The sequence below is a fragment of the Pristiophorus japonicus genome, chromosome 17, assembly GCF_044704955.1.
Source record: "Pristiophorus japonicus isolate sPriJap1 chromosome 17, sPriJap1.hap1, whole genome shotgun sequence".
Taxonomy (NCBI): Eukaryota; Metazoa; Chordata; class Chondrichthyes; family Pristiophoridae; genus Pristiophorus; species Pristiophorus japonicus.
This window is the reverse complement of record NC_091993.1, coordinates 96099587-96119848: the sequence shown is the minus strand read 5'-3', so window position 1 is coordinate 96119848 and position 20262 is coordinate 96099587. Positions and strand designations below refer to the sequence as shown.

At 40.2% G+C, this 20262-nt stretch overlaps 1 protein-coding gene across 2 annotated transcripts in view; it reads left to right on the top strand.

Moving 5' to 3' along the window:
* Positions 1-238: 238 nt before the first annotated feature.
* inavab (innate immunity activator b) overlaps positions 239-20262 on the top strand; it is an 82578-nt gene continuing 62554 nt past the window's right edge. The window contains exons 1-2 of one of the 2 annotated variants that reach the window (XM_070858952.1): positions 239-439; positions 10534-10664. In XM_070858952.1, the coding sequence (XP_070715053.1) occupies positions 10610-10664 (55 nt within the window). In that variant the 5' untranslated portion in view covers positions 239-439; positions 10534-10609. Of the gene's footprint in view, positions 440-754; positions 868-10533; positions 10665-20262 lie in introns of those variants that run through there. The other variant, XM_070858953.1, reaches the window with a different exon arrangement.

Sequence of the window (20262 nt, the reverse complement as noted above, 5' to 3'; positions counted from 1 at the left end):
GTTAATTTACACCGTAAAGTTACATTTATGAAATGATTTAAAACAACAACTAATGTAATAAAGGGAGTGTTGGACTATGCTGTTTCACTAATCAATACAGCTAATGAAAGAAGTAATACAAGGAGATTCGTCGACATTGTTGGCTGGCTCCACTATTGGTGTTTGTTTAATCCTGTAGTTTTAGTTGGATGATTTAGTGCTGATAAGGTTTTACATTGTGCTCCTCCCTCACACTCAAGTTGCAACAGGTTAGTGATTTCCAGGAGTGTACGTACTGGAGACAGTGAATTAAGACAACTCAGCTGTTTATTTGCCGAGGATTACCGTGAACTGCTCTTCAAAAGAAACCGTTTTTGTCATACATTCTAAATTTCTCCTGCTGGATAACTTTATTTGTGGCGATTTAGACTTATGTTAAAGGCACGTTTCGCACAAGCAGGTAAGGATATTTAGATTCCAAGCGTATAGTCACTTTGGCTCCTTATAGACTGTTTGCCTTTACAGATTGGGCACACCTTTAGGGTGTAGTTTTACTATGTTTCTGCCAGTTCATATCACTGCTTCAAAGCAAAGCTGATAAAATAACTTTAGACATTTTAATGTGCAGGCAGTTCGCAAGGTCAGCAGTTGGTGATGGTCCTGGTATATATTACGGCTGTGTTAAAATAGCAGAATAGTTCTGAAATTATAGTAAACCTGATTTACGACCAAAGCGTTTACAGTGATAACATTTAAGGATAAGTGTGGGGTCTTGTGTGAACTGAGGAAGATTTGAATGTTTGAATTGCTCTGGAGAGTAACATAAATTGAAGGAGAATCACTGCTCAAAGAACAATATGCAATGTCAGAACAACCATTGAACTTTAGGTAGGTCTGTTTTCATGACTATAATTTAAGTGAACTGAAAAGCAGTAAATTAATCTTATTCACTGAGGTTCCTTTGTTGGAAACTTGATATAGTTGTGCTTTTAGGTTTGTACAGATGTGTTTCTGTATTTTAATTTTATTATTATTCATCTTTGATTAAATACTGTTTCAACTATTAGCACACTGGATGGTAACCCCATGACAGATTAAGCTGACAGCACTCACTGTCCAGGCTCACACAAGGTAAATGTTTGCTTGGCTGAGGTACTTGACGGTCCCCATTGCCCATGGAATTGTACCCCAACACAAGCGACTGCCTTCAGGAAAATGGGGATAAAAGCCTGAGAGAAACATTCTTAAATGATTTAATATGTGAGCTATATCGCTGCGAGTTGGAGAGTGGAATATAACTACATTTAAAAACAAGTTAAACTGCAGGTTTTCTTCCTGCATAATAGTTATTCTATTCAGTTGCCTTTCACTATAGAAACAGTGTAATGGAATGAAATAGGACCATGGAATGGCAGCTTAACATATCAAATTAAAATATCTGGATTCCTAATTTTTTAAATTTATATTTTGTGCCATATTCTTTGACAATGGAACATTTTACGACTCTATCGATGGCTTGATGTGAGGATGACCATCCTTAAACAGCTGGTCTAAATTGCCCAATCAGACCTAGACGTCTGTGTGATGGTTCTTTTGAGTAACATGTTGTCACTGACTAAACAATGATTCAAGTGAATGAGTAAATACTGATACAATCGCACTTAAGAACACTTTGGTATGCTCATGTGGTAATCACTGATAAGCACGTAACTAAGAAACAGTCAACACTGAACTATTTGAAAAGTAATGATCCACCATCGTATCCTGTTACTAAGGCTAATTGAATTTTTAAATGAGATAAGAATATCTCAGCAGTGAAGACTGCACTGGTACAAGGATATGACTATTACTTGACGGTGTCTCACAACCAGTTAACTTTCACAGTTAATGAATGCTGTTAATGTCTGGTGATGACTGCTTTTAACAAAGACTGCTTAACAAAATAAACAGCAGTCATTAAATAGATGAAATTTACATATTTTGTGGCTAATTATTTTGTGCTTACCACTGGCATTATGCCTTGGGTATTGTGTCTGTCACATAATGCATATTGTTTTTCAAAAGCCCAAGTGTCATCAGGAATTTATGTTACAGACCCAGCAAGGGTCAGTCTCCCGAATTCACGAGATGGCAGGGAGCAAACTTTGGTGGGGGAGGGGCTTTTTTTCATTGATGAGATTGCATGCTTCCTGCAGCAAGATAGTACAACCACAAAATTTTTTTTTTCCTGCCACCACTACTCCCATTGTGATGACCTATCTTTCGCTCTTTCTGCAACAGCACTTGAAAAGAGAAAACTTGCAGGGAACAATTTTGTGTCGGGCATGTGTCAAACAGAGACCTTACTGTGAATTAGAAGTGCTAAATCATCACAGCTGTTTGCTTATTTTGGTAGTGTGGGGGCAGGGAGCAGGACCATGGCAGTAATTTGCTGAGGCATCTTAGGATAGCTCTGTGAATGCATAGGAGGGGTTGTAAATGTGTGATTCCCACCCATGATATTTGAGCCCTGTGGACCAGTATTCTTTGTGCATGGTCACTGATAACATTATTGAAATGATGCCTGTAGTAAAACTTCACAACAACTTACTTTTATATAATGCTTTCAGTATAGAAAAATGTCCACATAATCAGAGAATGGACACTGAGCCAAAGAAGGAAATATTAGGATGGGTGATCAAAATCTTGGTCAAAGAAATGGGTTTTAAGGAATCTCTTAAACGGAGGTAGAGGGGTTTAGAGAGCATTTATATAGCACCTATCACGACCACCGGACATCTCAAAGCATTTTACAGCCAATGAAGCACTTGTTGAAGTGTAGTCACTGTTGTAATGTGGGAAACGCGGCAGCCAATTTGTGCACAGCAAGCTCCCACAAACAGCAATGTGATAATGACCAGATAATCTGTTTTTGTTATGTTGATTGAGGGATAAATATTGACCAGGACACCGGGAATAACTCCCCCTGCTCTTCTTCAAAATAGTACCATGGGATCTTTTACGTCCATCCGAGAGAGCAGATGGGGCCATGGTTTAACGTCTCATCCAAAAGATGGCACCTTCGACAGTGCAGCACTCCCTCAGTACTGCACTGGAGTGTCAGCCTGGAATTATGTGCTCAAGTCCCTAGAGTGAATGCCAGAGTGTGGGACCTACATGGCTGAAGGCATGGCTGCCAATGATGGGGCAAAGGGAGCCAGGAAGCTCAAGAGTTCAGAGTCAAAGGAACGCAATGTTTGGGGATGAGAAATATAAGGCTGGAGGAGGTTACAGAGATAGGCCGGGGCAAGGCCCTGAAAGGATTTAAATTTGAGATGGTAAAGTGCCAATGTAGGTCAGTGAGGACAGAGGTGATGGGTGAGTGGGACTTGAGGTAGGTTAGGTTATGGGCATCAGAATTTTGGATGAGCTAAAGTTTATGGCAGGTGGAGGACGAAAGGCTAGGCTGGAGAGCAATGGACTAGTTGAGTCTGGAGGTGATAACGGCATAGATGGGGGTTTCAGCAACAGATGGGCTCAGCTAGCCTTGGGACATTTACTACGTTAAAGGCGCTATGTAAATGAAAGTTGTTGTTGTTTTTGTAGTAGAGATGGTGGCAGGCAGTCTTTGTGATAGTGATGGTATGAGATCAGGGTCGATTAGGATTTTGAGGTTGCAATATTCTGCTTCAGCTTGAGACGATGGCCAGGGAGGAGCATGGAATCGATGGCAAGAAAGTTGTGGTAGAGGCCAAAGACGATGGCTTTGGTCTTCCCAATGTTTAACTGGAAGAACTTGAAGCTTATCCAAGAATGGATGTTAGCTGAGCAGTCTGACAGCATAGAGGCAGTGGAATTTCAAGAGGAGTGGTGGAGAGGTAGAGCTGGGTGTCATCGTTATAGAAGGAAACTGACCCTATATCTGTGGATGATGTTGCCATGGGGCAGCATATAAATGAGAAAGAGGAGGGGCCTCAGGATAGATGCTTGGGGGAATCTGGAGGTAGTATTGCGGGGGAAGGAAGAGAAGCCATTGCTGGAAATGCTCTGGCTGCAATCGGATAGATAAGAATGGAACCAAGTCAGGGTAGTCCCATTGAGTTGCACGGCGGAGGAGAGGCATTGGAGGTGGATGGTGTGGCTGACCATGTCAAAATCTGTAGAGAGGTTGAGGAGGACGAGGAGGGATAGTGCATCATGGTCAGAGTCATAGAGAATGTAGTAAGTGTGAATGTAGTTTGCAAGGACAGATGGGTTGAGTGTGGGTTTTTTGAGGAAGGGGTGATGACGGCAGTTTTTAAAGTGGAGGGGACAGTTCCTGAGGAGAGGAAACCATTTATTATGATTGCTAACATGGGGGGGCAGGATTGGAAGTTAGGTGGTCAGCAGTTTAATGGGAATGGGGTCAAGGTGATTAAAATGGGTAAGGAGAGGGTATGGGGGAAGATGGGAAAGAAGGTTGAGAAAGATGAGATTAGGGCGGGGAGAAGAAGAGGCAGCTGAATGGATGGTCTCAATCTTGGTGACAAAGAAATCCATGAGTTCTTTGTGCTTGTTGTTGGAGTTGAGGATAGAAGGGACAGAGGAGAGGGCTTTATGAAAATGTGTTTAGTAGAAAAGGATGCCAAGGGTTGTCTTTGCTCTCCAGGATGATTCTGGATGAGAGGATGGTTTTGGCAGAGGAGAGCGAGTCCCAATAGTGTTTGATGTGGTCCAGCAAGATCTTCTGATGGATGCATCAGCCAATTGCGCCTTACGTATGCTCAAGTTTGCACCCCTTGAATTGTGAGGCAGTGAAGATTGGAGCCACACTAGAGGGCATGACCAGCACTGGAGAGAATGAAGATTTTCTTAGGGACAAATGAGCAGTGGTGGAGATGAGGGAGTCATTCATCAATTTGATGGCTGCACAAGTATCATGGTGAATGCCAAAGACCAAGGACATCATTTTCAAAGTGCAGTTGTAAGCGACTTGGGAGAGTTTTTTCCCCAGGGGTGGATGAAGAAGGAAGTGGGTTTGAAAAGGGCTAGGAGTATGTGGGTGGTGAGGGACATAAGGAAACGGTCAAAGATGGCCTTATGAGTGATCAAAACCATAGGAGTAGTTGAGCTGCTGGAGGTGGCAAGTTCAAGGTGGCAGCTGTGAATATGCATTGGAGAGTTTATATGAAGAAAGAGTTTTAGGGACTACAGGAGGATAGTAAATTCAAAGGAGAGAGGACAAGGGGGGGGGGGGTCATCATGAAGTTTGAAATCATCAAGGATAAAGAGTTGATCAGTGCTGAGGCTAAGGAGAGAAAGGAAGGAGGACATCTGGGGTAGAAACTTGAGGTAGGACGGCGGGGGAGAAATGAGGACTTTAAATGAAAAGTGAGAGAGGTGGAACAACGAGGGGTACTCAAAGGAGGAGAAGGGAGAGGAGTAGGGAGAGAGACCAAGGTTTGGTTTGGTGAAAAGGGCACATCACCCCCAATTCCTGGAATCTTTATTGTAATGGTTTCTGAGAATGTCTTAAGATTCTTTATTCTTTTGTAATTATTTATCCCTTCAGGGTATTCCTTGCACTATATGTCTGCATTGGAAGGTTGGGTGACTCAACGTAGCTCTGCAGTTGTTATAAGTGCCGCTCCTTGATTGTCATGTCAGGGATATGCTCGAATGATGTGCTCCAGATCTTTCTTCCCTCTCAATATCATTTGACAGGAATTTAAACTGGGTCTCCTTGCTGGAGATCCAACATTCTAACCTTATAATCTGCTGAGATTATTTTCAGACAGTTTCAAACATATGCAGAATGCCCCACAGACAGTTAATAGGGGTGGGGGGGAGAAAGATTCAACAGCTTTTTGGAAAAAGGCTTAAAAATTATGCTTTTAAAACTCTCAGAAATTATATAATTATTGTAAAAGTCCTACTCGACTTAAATTTTCATTATCTTTTAAAAATTTTGTTTGCTGGCATCCATTGTTATCAGAACACCATCGGGCATTTTATGCCCTTAATTATGCTGTTCACTTACGCTTTGGAATAGCACAACATCTGGCTCTAAAGCAGCCATTAGACTTTGGGAAATAAATTTAGTTTGGTTTTGAGAGGAATGCAGCATCAAATTGCTAACAGGGTGTACTGATTCCGCTGGGATCAATATTCCTGGTTCATGTTCGACCAGCTATGAATAAGCTTTCACACTGCATCACCAGATCCAGTAAAATACCTGGAGTTAACACAGCCTGAATGGAATCCGGTCAAACTTATTATGGTTGAGAATCTGATAAGCCCCAGACCGGCAGCTTAATACCCATAGTAAGGTTGATATATATATACAGCTGGGGGGCTACTTTATACAAATCGAGTGTTACGATTCCCTTCAAACTTCAAGTGCCACTGCAGATTCTTCGGCCAGTGTGAGATGATATTCAAGGTATCCTACTATAACAGACTCGGTGCAAGTGAAGTGTTACTTATTCAACTAGAGTAAGCACTTCTTTTGCAGTATAACAGCATTAGAATCCAAATGTATTTTGGCGGATTGCTAGCTAGTAATTATATATTTGTAATAGAATACCTGAACCTGATCCTCTGCACACCTTCTAGAGATATGATTACTCGAAGGCTCAAGTGTTGTGAAGTCTGCCATCTGGGTTGTTTTGAAATGTCTGAAACAACCCGAACAGCCGAAACCCTTGCTTGTTTTTGTTGCAGTGTCCTTTCATCCTCGCCAACTGCCCACCGCTTTTTGAAGCTGGGTTTATGTTATCCAGTGCAAGAGTCACAATGCTACTAATTTTACTCAGCACTAAACACTTAGAGTAATTTCAAATCCAAACCAAACATGAAGGTCGGTCAGCAGCCACACAGGTGCTGACTGACCTGTTTGATATTTTCAGCATGCTCTGCTTTTGTTGCACATCTTCAGCACCTGCGTTTTTTTTTGTTTTTATTAAAACATGAACAATACTGGTGGTTTGAGCGATGAGGATGAGCTCCAAATCATTAGGAATTTGCATCACTCCGAATCCCAAATTTGATCAGTCAGACGAGTCAGCTCTGCAAGGATCTGCACTTCAAGAAAATGGTGAATGGCTTGCTCGCTGGGTTATTTTGCCACTGGCACACCAGACTTTTGTACAGCTCAGTATTGTTCAGTGTCTGGGAGGGAGTAACTGATAGGCAGGTGTAATACCTATTAAGCAATCCTATTTACCTTCAGGTTGAATATCACTATAAGAACCCGAGGGTGTTATGTTCCCCCATCACAACCTTGATAACCGTACTGATTGAGTATGTCTGGCTGAATATAGTTCGGGAGAAAAGAAAGCACTCAGTAAAAAAAAAATTGTGAATGAGTTGAAGATTGCATTTTAATCTTTGGGTTCAAAAGACTGTCACAAACTGCTCTAGCTTGAAACTCCTGCTTTGTGACATCACCCAAACCCTCAAGTGAATGACAATTTTACGATTCATTCCCAAGAATCTACTTTTTTTGTGTGTGACATGATTGATTGCATTCAGTTTCCATGAGTAACAGTCTCCGACATATCCATTTGTCTGGTCGCCTTAAGTGATTCTGGTTGTACAAGAGGAAACATATACAGTCCAAAGTGGGAGTCGTGAGTGAGGCATCTATTCTTCTGGTGGTGTAGTGGGTACACTATGTCTGAGGCGACACTTTCCCAGGTTGTTTACGAAGATGTCTCTACTTACCCATCTAACAATGTATTTTTGAAACTTTGGTTTTGAATTCACTTTACTTAATTTGAATAATGGGGCTTTGGCTCAATGTTAGCATTCTCACCTCTGAGTCGAAAGGTTGTGGGGTTCAAGTCCCATTCCAGAGACTAAGTACAAATTCTCGGCTGACACTTCGGGTGCAACACTGAGGGTGCTTTACATCTTCTGGGGTGTTATCTTTCAGATGAGATGTTTAACCGAGGCACCGTCTCATCTCTCAGGTGGACGTAAAAGATCACATGACACTATTTTGAAGAAGAGCAGGGGAGTTCACCCCAGTGTCCTGGCCAGTATTTATCCCTCAAACAACATCATTAAAACAGATAATCTAGTCATTATAACATCGTTGTTTGTGGGTCCTTACTGTGCACAAATTGGCTGCTGTAAATTACAACAGTGACTACGTTTTAAAAGTACTTTACTGACTGTAAAGCATTTTGGGATGTTCTGAGATTGTGAAAGGCGCTATATAAATGCAAGTCTTTCTTTTTAAAAAGCGTTATACAAATGCAAGTTGTTGTTGTTGTAACCAGATAATTCATTGAAACAATTTGTATCCCTGCTCCACTCCATGATGCCATTGGATGTTCACGTTAACAATTTAAGCTTTGCCATTATGTTCTATCCCAGTGTTATCCAAAAGAAATCACTGACTACAACAAGTCTTTCTTTCTTGTGTACAATCTAAATCCAAATCTCTATAATTTACATACTCTTATGCTCTGTGGCTTATAGCAGGCAGACGTGTGCAGGTAAATCTCCAAACAATAAGTGCAGAACAAAAGCACATGCAGACAAGATGGGACAAAATGGGTGCACCGTAAAATATAGAAAGATTAACCTAATTATGTCCCATTGCATGCACTGTAACATTTAACTTCCTGTTGAGTTCTTTCCTGCAGAAACAATATCAGTTGCCTAGATTTACTTCTTGACATATAATCATATGTACTAAAAATCTGGCTGTTATGTTACCCCAGGCATTTCAGTCAGACAGGTTTAAATATGATGGGACATGTCTGCTGACTTAATATTGCACCATTAATTTGAAAAATTTCAACTTGTGATTTGCTCACAGCTTTACTCTCATGCTCAACAATAGATTTGTTGTGGAAAGGTGGTTAAAGGGATTTCTGGGACACGTGCCTCCCTTGGTTAGCCCAGGCTCCTGGACCCATAGAGACCTGGAATATTTAGGTGGCCTTTGTAGAACAGATACATCAGGAAAGAGTGCAGCAATATTCCTTATTGCATAATATGAAAATTCAGTAAAGGAGTGTATGGTGAATGACCTATGTGAGCTTTAGTGTTTAACCTGTGTGTTGTAGCATTCAATCCCCATCCCCAGATGGAGACTAATGTAAGTGATTGGAATTAATTAGTTAAGAAAGTATTCATGTTATAGTTTTAGCTCTTTGGAGAAAAGGTGTAAGTTTAATAATAAGAATTATAAAACAACTCAGATGATTGTTGGAAAAAACATCTTGATAGTGAAAGAAAAGAAAGAAAGACTTACATTTATATAGCACCTTTTATGCCCAACAGATGTCCTCAAATCATTTTACAGCCAATGCGGTACTTTTAGATTGTAGTCATTAATGTAATGTAGGATAGTTATTAGTTATATATTTACACTTTTGCTACTGTTACTATGAACAGTGTCTCCTAATTATCTATCCATGGTACATCACACCTTATTTGGGAAATCAGCCATATTTTCCAACCTGCATCCTCCAATCCTTGATTCCAGATTACTGCTTATCTCCCCCTCCAACATCGCTCTGGATCTGTTTTCAAAAATCACTTTGCCTTATAAGGAACTTAGGCACACCTATCCCATCTTCCCCTCTCCCCACCCACCCCTCCCCCCCAATTCCTTTACTTCTTGCTTGGCACAATCCACTATCCTTTGTAAAGTATTATGAGGAATGCTATTTAAATGTAAGATCTCATTAATAAAGAAGGCTTTCAATGCAAGCCATTTTTGGATTGCAATAGCAGCCATTTCCAACCACTAACAAACCTTGGCAGCCAGATTCTGGTTATTAATTAAATATATGGATGACCTCTCAAAATAAAACATTTCTAGAAACTCAATACATTGCTGAATTTTGATGTGAACAGAAATTAGTAAGAGGACATTTTGGAGAACAGTAACGGTGAGAAATACATTTGCATAGGACCTTGGGGAAACAGATTAGAAATAGCTGCAAATTACATTGGCATTTAGATAACAATGGGATGGGATGATAAAAAGTTAATAAAAATCCTGACATTTAATAAAATCAATAAAAATTTTGATTTTATAGTTGGCTAATTCAATATATATGAATGTGAAGCATACCCTGTATACATGTTAAGGACTTTTGTTCAAAACAGGCTTTGGCACCTGCTTGTTATGTAAAGAAAGCATTGCTGCCAAACTTGCTGTTTTCTTTTCTACCAAGCACTGCTAGGCACAGATGATGATAACATCAGTACATATTCCCTCTGTGGTTGCAGGTGCACATTTGGAATTATTTGCATATCTCTTGATGTGCACCAATGTACAAGATTTGGACTTTGCATTAGTGTGCTTATTTTCACGGCCATTTCTAGTTATTGAGAACAAGATGAAAGGCATCGAGGACAAGTAAGATACTGGCCACTGATTTTACAATTGCTTAATTGTTCATTTGCAATCACTGAGGTCAGTAGTTGGGTCAACGTGGGCAGGAGCCTGATAGCGAAAAACAACAATAATATTCTCTGAAAATATATATTTTTTAACTCTCCAATCTTTGTGTATTTTATATCAAAACAAGTTAAACATAATAATGAAGCTATTTTATTATGTAATTATAGGTAAATAGGTTAATTCTTCTTGGAATAAATTATTTCTGGACCAAAGGAAGACTAGATAATATAATCTTTCGTGGAGATGGAAAGCAAAGATGAAGCCAGTGATTCTGACAGTGGTGTCATTCTCCAGTCAGGTAACTTGTTTTTTGTTTCTTTTTACAATATTATTTATTCTTGATTGGATCAACCCATTTCTTCATTATTGTGTATTGCTTACTTCATCTCATTAGCATTGTTTTGCCATTTAATTTCCCCTTCCTTTATTGCTCTAGGTATAATCTCATTGGAAGAAAAGTCTGTATTTCAGTATTAAATGTTTTTCCCAAATAATATTCTTAGTCAGTCCTAAGGCTTTAGATTTTTTTTGTCTATCTCATGCTCTCTTTTTCATATTCATTCATGGGATATGGGTGTCGCTGGCAAGGCCAGCATTTATTGCCCATCCCTAATTGCTCTGCCTATCCCTAATTTCTTTGCATAACTACCAAGATGAGTTCATTCTCTTCCTTGGTTTAGTTTTGGATTTTATATCATTTTTGTGTATCTTGGAAGCAGCTCTCACATTGAGATCCATTACCTACAAGCATCAGTCTCCCTGATTTTGCTTGCAGCATGCCTATTGAGCCTGTTGAAAAGTAACAGAGATGGAGGGCTGGGTTTTGCACTGCCTCTAACAGTAGCTATCAGGAGCTATAAAGATTTTGGTGTTGGGCATTGTAAGAGGTGTGATTAAAAACAGAAAATGCTGGAAATCTCAGCGGATCCGGCAGCATCTGTGGAGAGAAACAGAGTTAATGTTTCAGGTCGACGTTTCTCTCCACAGATGCTGCCTGACCCGCTGAGATTTCCAGCATTTTCTGTTTTTATTTCAGATTCCAGCATCCGCAGTGTTTTGCTTTTGTAAGAGGTGTGATGTTCACCTCCTGTATATTGTCAGGTGTCGTCATTATTGGTGAGACTACCACTTGGTGGCCACCATTAATGAATAAGCAAGGACAAAATGGCATTATTCTCAAACTGTTTGAGATCCTGTCTCACAGCCCATCTTTGATATTCTTCTACATCAGATAGTGCAGTTAATGCAATGGAGAGATATTTTCACCAGTGAGGGCAGTTTAGCATAGATAGGGTCCCATGCCATTTGCAAAATAGGAATCATTTGTGTGGATACATTAGCTGTCACAAGATTATGGAGACTGCTGCAGGTTTAGGATAACTTCAGGGCTGATTTGTTCCATTTTATTACGTATATATGTTTCACAGTAGATTGCATTCCAAATTAATGTAGCATTGCAATGATTGCTTTCAATAGTGAAGAGGTAGTTTATGTTATACAACTTTTACTTTCTATGCCGAGTTGCTGAATATTCCTCCCATACCTCTGTTTGGTATAGTTTTAGTTGCATGTTTTGACATTTTACTCACATGGATTTTATGATAATTTGCAAATGTCGATTAAAAATGCTACATCACTCAAAAAGAATTGTTGAAAAATCAAAGCTAAGACCTTGTGACCTCTGCTTCTTTGAAGCTAAAATGTTATTATGCAAGTAAATTCTTCAGCCTTTGTACATTGAAATTGTAAACACTTTTAAAAAGGTTCTCTTGTAATCTGAGTACAGTAGAAGGGCCTTAGTTGTGTTAACACTGCTGCAGAGGACAGGGTTTCCCTTCAACCAATTTATTAAGCAAACATTACAGAATGTAGTGAATAAATTAGTGTCTGAATAAACAGTCTCATAAGCCAGTGTAACTCATTAAGAAAATGCTCTTTGCCATTACGTGTACATGCTCTGTACCCAATTTAATATTATTTTTAAAACTGGGGTACAAATGTTTAACATGGTCACCTGAAATTCCACCCTCTGTTATTTTAGTAGAAGTCCCAACCTCCTCAAAATAAAAAGGATAATCCTGTGCCAAAATATTAGAGAGAAGAATTTCAGACAAAAGGCCTTCATACATTAATAGCTCACAGTATAATTTCAATGACCTTATCAATGATAACTTGCAGCAGAGCATATTGTTGTAGATTAGCAATGTATCCAAATTGAACGCATTTAATTTAATGGAAATTTCCAATACTAAAAATGTATATATTTCTTCAAAAGGTTTCTTCTGTAAAAAATGAATTGAAACAAAAAGATTTTTAAAAAGTACTGGAGTAGTGAAAGCATGATTCATCTCTATCGGGGACAGTAACAACAGTGATTTTATTGTGTCTGACAATGTATCGTGTAGTGCCTTGATAATAAGGGTAGGTTGGAGAGCACCAGGAATATGTAGCTGCAGCCTTTTAGATTAGTGTGGATGAAGATAGCACATTTGGCAATATTCAGAATCACTCCTCCAGCTCTGGTCAAACAGACATTTTGTTTCAACTAAAAATGCTTCTGTTTTATAGCTTTTGTAGAATATCACGGAATTAATAATTTTAACACCAACAATTAGATCACGGCAAACTTTATTCTTTAATACATATAACCTGGCATTAATCAGCAGTATTGGGAAATGGAAATATCTCAGTGATTCAGTGAGGGGTGTTTTTCTTCCATTTAAGATGAAGGTACATTGGTGAGTAAAGAAGAGGACCTTTATTTTGCATCTGACTCATGGTATAGCTGATTTTGAACTTTTAGACAGTGGATGCAAAAAGTGGTAAACTGATTTATTCATCAGCAAAATGCAAAGAGGGTGAAGAAGTCCTAAAATGTGTACAGGAGAACTTTCATAATCAGTATGTTTCTAGCCCAATGAGGATGGAAGCATTGCTGGATCTAGTTCGAGGTAATAAGGGCAAGTGGAATGTGTTTCAGTGGGAGAACTTCAGGGTAATTATGATCATAACATAATTAGGTTTAAAGTAGTTACAGAAAGTGACAAAGAAAAATAAAAGGTGAAAATAACCAACTGGAAGAGAGCCAATTTCAGTGATTTGCGAAGGAATCGAGCACAGGTGGACTGGAAACACAGATTGGCTGGGAAAAGAATAAATGAGCAATGGCAGGCCTTGAAGGCTGAGATAGTTCAGGTACACACCAAGCATATTCCCACAAGGTAAAAAGAGGCATCCGAAGCTAGAGCCCCCTGGATGACAAAGGAAATAGAAGTTAAAATAAAACAGAAAAGGGAAGTTTATGATAAATGTCAGGTGCAGAATACAGTCGAAATCCAGGCAGAATAAGGAGAGTCGAGGGGAAAATTGAAAAAGGATACAAGAAGACCAAACGAGAATTTGAGAAAAGATTAGTGGATAACATAAAAGGAACCCAAAATCTTAACATATAAAAAAGAAAAGAAAGACTGGCATTTCTATTGCGCCTTTCACAACCAGGTGTCCCAAAGCACTTTACAGCCAATGAAGTACTTTTGGCGTGCAGTCACTGTTGTTATGTAGGAAACATGGCAGCCAATTTGCACACAGAAAACTCCCACAAACAGCAATGTGATAATGACCAGATAATCTGTTTTAGTGATATTGATTGAGGGATAAATATTGGCCAGGATACCAGGGATAACTTCCCTACTCTTCTTCGAAATAATGCCATGGGACCTTTAACATCCAACTGAGGGAGCAGACGGGGCCTCGGTTAAACGTCTCATCTGAAAGACGGCACCTCCGACAGTGTAGTACTCCCTCAGTACTGTACTGGAGTGTCAGCCTAGATTTTTGTGCTCAAGTCTCTGGAGTAGGACTTGAACCCACAACCTTCTGACTCAGAGGCGAGAGTGCTACCACACCTATGGTTGAAGGTATGGTGGGGATGATTAGGAAAAAAGAAGGAAATCTTGTGAAAGCAGAGGGCATGACTGAGGTATGAATACTTTGCATCTGTGAGGAGGAAGTAGAGATATTGGATAGTATAAAAATAGATAGAAAGGAGGTTACAAATAGGTTGGCATCACTCAAAGTTAACAAATGACCCAGTCCAGATGAGATGCTTCCTAGGTTCCTGAGGGAAGCAAGGGTGGAGATAGCAGTAGCTCTGACCACAATCATTCAAACTACTTGGATATGCGAGTCATGCCAGATGACTGGAGGATTACAAATGTTAAATCTTTATTCAAAAAAAGGGAGAGGGATAAACCTGGTAACTGCAAGCTAGACAGTCGAATGTCTGTGGTGGGAAAACTACTGGAGACCATTGTCAAAGACAAAATTAATTCTCACTTGCAGAAGCATAGATAATAAGGAACAGCCAGCATGGATTTGTTAATGGCAAATTTTGTCTAACTAACCTGATTGAGTTCTTTGTGCGAAATTAGGAGAAGCTTTTTCACACAGGGTTGTTGAGATCTGGAATGCACTGGTTGAAATAGTCGTGGAAATAGAAGGTGAAAAAGCTGGGGTGTGGGACTAATTTGGACAGCTCTTTCAAAGAACCGGCACAGGCACAATGAGCCAAATTGCCTCTTTCTGGGCTGTAAGAGTCTATGATTCTGTGGACATGGAAATGCCTGAAACAGATGAGCACAAATAAGTGGCATATCATATAAATTATAATAATTGTTACAATTTAATTCTTAGAATTCAGTTGGTATGGAAGATGACAATAAACTGCATTATTTCACAAATAAAAATATGAAGAATATTAACAGACAGGTTGATGAAAGGCTTAAAAGGAAATAGTGAATTATGCTAAATTGCAAGTTTAGCATTTGAAAAACTAAGGCTGTAGGACATCATTGAAGAACTATTGGAAAAATGGTATGAACCTTGCCCTATTTTTAGTATACAGATTACAACTCAGGGAAAACAGACACCTTTCTAACCTATAAAAGTATAGGTTTTGGAGCAGTAATAAGATTACCAATCAATTTGATGCTTTTTCAATGTTATCCATATTTAATCCCATTATGGCACTCAGAGGACTCTTCCTGCTTTCAAAGTCATCATTAAAACTCTCTGACTGTGCTTTTGCCCACACCAACCGTATCCATTTTCTACTTTCCCCTCCTGCCTCCTCACTATTTGCACTGCTATAACATCTATGACGTCGTTTAAAGAATATAGGGCAGCTCACCCTTCTTTGGCACTGGACTGAAGCCCAGGAGTGCTGGACTTTCCTGTCCCAGGCCATTAATATGGCCTGGGGGCAGGTCTGCCTCTGGCTGGTCCCAGTACTAGTAAAAGGAATAGGAAATTTGCTAATGGGAATGGCACTGTGCGGTGCACCATGAAACCATAACGAAATGAATGCCAATGTTCCCCGTAATGTTTTTGCAGCCCCCTTTAATAGGCTCTGTGGGCCATTCAAAAGTCCTCGCATGTGCGTTTTTTTCAATTTAAAAGGCGGCTCACTGGCTGCTTGAGAACCTGGAGAGCTGCACGGCCGCACAGCTTAAAGGGAACATCGCAGAATGCCCCAGTTATAATTCCTGGTCTGTCCTGAGTTACTGATCTCAGGCAGAACAGCAAAGCAGCAGTTGGGCACTACTAATCACCGTAGGCTGTTGGTTCTGGGAGGGGAAAACCAGCTGGGTTTCCTTTCTTGACCCCGATTTGGAATTGTGTGTGTATGGAAGAATATGAAGTCATGGTACAGCTATACAGAGCCCTGGTTAGATCACACCTGGAGTACTATTTACAATCTATATTAACGACTTGGAAGAAGGGACTGAGTGTAACGTAGCCAAGTTTGCTGACGATACAAAGATGGGAGGAAAAGCAATGAGTGAGGAGGACACAAATAATCTGCAAAAGGATATAGACAGGCTAAGTGAGTGGGCAAAAATTTGGCAGATGGAGTATAATGTTGGAAAGTGTGAGGTCATGCACATTGGTAGAAAAAAAATCAAAGAGCAAGTTATTATTTAAATGGAGAAAGATTGCAAAGTGCCGCAGTACAGCGGAACCTGGGGGTACTTGTGCATGAAGCACAAAAGGATAGTATGCAGGTAGAGCAAGTGATCAGGAAGGCCAATGGTATCTTGGCCTTTATTGCAAAGGGGATTGAGTATAAAAGCAGGGAAGTCTTACTACAGCTATATAAGGTATTGGTGAGGCCACACCTGGAATACTGCGTGCAGTTTTGGTTTCCATATTTACGAAATATACTTGCTTTGGAGGCAGTTCAGAGAAGGTTCACTAGGTTGATTCCAGGGATGGGGGGGTTGACTTATGAGGAAAGGTTGAGTAGATTGGGCCTCTACTCATTGGAATTCAGAAGAATGAGAGGTGTTGTTATCGAGATGTATAAGATTATGAGTGAGCTTGACAGGGTGGATACAGAGAGGATATTTCCACTGAGGGGGGAGACTTGAATTAGTGGGCACGATCTTAGAATAAGGGGCCACCCATTTAAAACAGAGAGGAGGAGAAATTTCTTCTCTCAGATCGTTGTGAATCTGTGGAATTCGCTGCCTCAGAGAGCTGTGGAAGCTGGGTCATTGAATAAATTTAAGACAGAAATAGACGGTTTCTTAATCGATAAGAGGTTATGGGGTGTGGGCGGGGAAGTGGAGCTGAGTCCATGATCAAATCAGCCATGATCTTATTGAATGGCGGAGCAGGCTCGAGGGGCCGTATGGCCTACTCCTGTTCCTATTTCTTATGTTCTTACGTACTACATTCAGTTCTGGGCACCACACACTGGGAAGGATATATTAAAAACATAGAAACGTAGAAAATAGCTGCAGGAGTAGGCCATTCGGCCCTTCGAGCCTGCACCGCCATTCAATGATTTCATGGCTGAACATGCAAATTCAGTACCCCATTCCTGTTTCTCGCCATACCCCTTGATCCCCCTGGTAGTAAGGACTACATCTAACTCCTTTTTGAATATATTTAGTGAATTGGCCTCAACAACTTCCTGTGGTAGAGAATTTCACAGGTTCACCACTCTCTGGGTGAAGAAGTTTCTCCTCATCTCGGTCCTAAATGGCTTACCCCTTATCCTTAGACTGTGACCCCTGGTTCTGGACTTCCCCAATATTGGGAACATTCTTCCTGCATCTAACCTGTCTAAACCCGTCAGAATTTTAAACGTTTCTATGAGATCCCCTCTCATTCTTCTGAACGCCAGTGAATACAAGCCAAGTTGATCCAGTCTTTCTTGATATGTCAGTCCCACTATCCCGGGAATCAGTCTGGTGAACCTTCGCTGCACTCCCTCAATAGCAAGAATGTCCTTCCTCAAGTTAGGAGACCAAAACTGTACACAATACTCCAGGTGTGGCATCACCAAGGCCCTGTACAACTGTAGTAACACCTCCCTGCCCCTGTACTCAAATCCCCTCGCTATGAAGGCCAACATGCCATTTGCTTTCTTAACCGCCTGCTGTACCTGCATGCCAACCTGATGTACCATGACACCCAGGTCTCTTTGCACCTGCCCTTTTCCTAATCTGTTACCATTCAGATAATAGTCTGTCTCTCTGTTTTTACCACCAAAGTGGATAACCTCACATTTATCCACATTATACTTCATCTGCCATGCATTTGCCCACTCGCCTAACCTATCCAAGTCACTCTGCAGCCTCATAGCATCCTCCTCGCAGCTCACACTGCCACCCAACTTAGTGTCATCCGCAAATTTGGAGATACTACATTTAATCCCCTCATCTAAATCATTAATGTACAATGTAAACAGCTGGGGCCCCAGCACAGAACCTTGCGGTACCCCACTAGTCACTGCCTGCCATTCTGAAAAGTACCCGTTTACTCCTACTCTTTGCTTCCTGTCTGCCAACCAGTTCTCAATCCACGTCAGCACACTACCCCCAATCCCATGTGCTTTGACTTTGCACATTAATCTCTTTTGTGGGACCTTGTCGAAAGCCTTCTGAAAGTCCAAATACATCACATCAACTGGTTCTCCCTTGTCCACTCTACTGGAAACATCCTCAAAAAATTCCAGAAGATTTGTCAAGCATGATTTCCCTTTCACAAATCCATGCTGACTTGGACCTATCATGTCACCTCTTTCCAAATGCGCTGCTATGACATCCTTAATAATTGATTCCATCATTTTACCCACTACCGATGTCAGGCTGACCGGTCTATAATTCCCTATTGGCATTGCAGGGAATGCAGCATAGATTTACAAGAATGATACCTGGACTCCAAACGTTAAATTGCGAGGGGAGATTACACAAACTAGAGTTATATTCCCTGGAATTTAGAAGGTTAAGGGGTGATTTGATCATAGTTTTCAAGATAGTAAAAGGAATTGATAGGGTAGTAAGAGAGAAACTGGTTGGGGGCATAGCATAAAAATTAGTGCCTGGCCTTTCAGGTGTGAAGTTAGGAAACAGTTCTGCACGCAAAGGTTGGTGGAAGTTTGGAACTCTCTTCCCCAGTTGGTGCTGGGTCAATTGTTAATTTTAACTCTGAGATTGAAAGATTTCTGTTAACCGAAGCTATTAACGGATTTGGGGCAAAGGCCGGTTTATGGAGTTAGGTCACAGATCAGCCATGATCTCACTGAATGGCAGAACAGGCTCAGGGGGTTAAATGGACTACTCCTGTTCCTATGTTTCTAACAGGTTAGGCATGGTTGGAATACCCTCTATGGACAGTTCGCCTGCCGACACGCACTGTCTGGGCACACACATCAAGAAAAACCATTTGATGCTGGAGGGTTCCTGGTGAACAAGAAGCCATTCCCCTGGAAGGGTCAACACTTTCAGGACAAGAAACAGGCGGGAGGGCAATATCAGTTTAAAAACATTATTCAGCTTAATAATTTTAGCCACAACTTATAGAATTTATGTAAATCCCACAAACTGTAGTTTTGTTTTCTAATGAAATGTATGAAAAACTATCTCTTAGATTTTATATACTGATAATGTTATGATATCGGCAGCATATCAAAAATGCTTTCAAGCTGCCCCACTCATGTTTATTGAAGGGACAGCTGTGGCTCAGTTGGGAATTGTGAATTCGCTTATTTCATATTCAAAACTTTCGAATGAGACAACAACTGTTGTTTAAATAAACGTGACTTAGGCAGCTGGAAAGCATTTCTGATTATACCTTGATTTTATAATAATATTTATAGTTAATGAGAAAAACCTATGGAAAATTGGGAAGCAGAGAAGATGAGGTTGGAGCATATGAGTTTCTCTGCAAAACACAACATTGAGGTGCTAGAGCACCACCACTGGTGGGAGGGTATAAGTACAAGGTGATGAGTTCACATCGGCAGTTCCCTTATAGATGTGGACATAGGAAACCATAATGGGTAAAGTTAACACAGGAAGTGTGTGCAGATGTAAGATTTTTAATATAGTTTAGATATTGTTGTGATGCAGTAGATGCAGCTTTCAGGACATTTTGTTGCAATAACACTGTCTGTTTAAAACAAAGAACTACACACTGGATGTAAAATATATATGATTTCTGAAATTTAAGGTATTTTAATGACATACACTTCTATATAATATTCTGGTGCACAAGTAAAATTTGGACCGCAATGACATGATAATTTCCACAACTCAAGTATTACCCAATCTTTTATTAAGAAAAACCATTTGTCATTTGGCAAACTTCTACTCATCTTAACATGTTGGCAAAAACAAGTCATAACCTGTCTTTGCTGCTACAATCAAATATAATTTGAAATGAGGCATAAACTCTCAACTGCTCAGTTGACAGAGTCCTGTTTACTTCAGTGCTGTGTTGTGACTTGCAGATGAAGACAGAGAAATATGCAATGATATGAATTCACTGGATTTCAGACTGCACAATAATTACTTTCCCATTGTAAGCTATACACCATCATTTGGGTC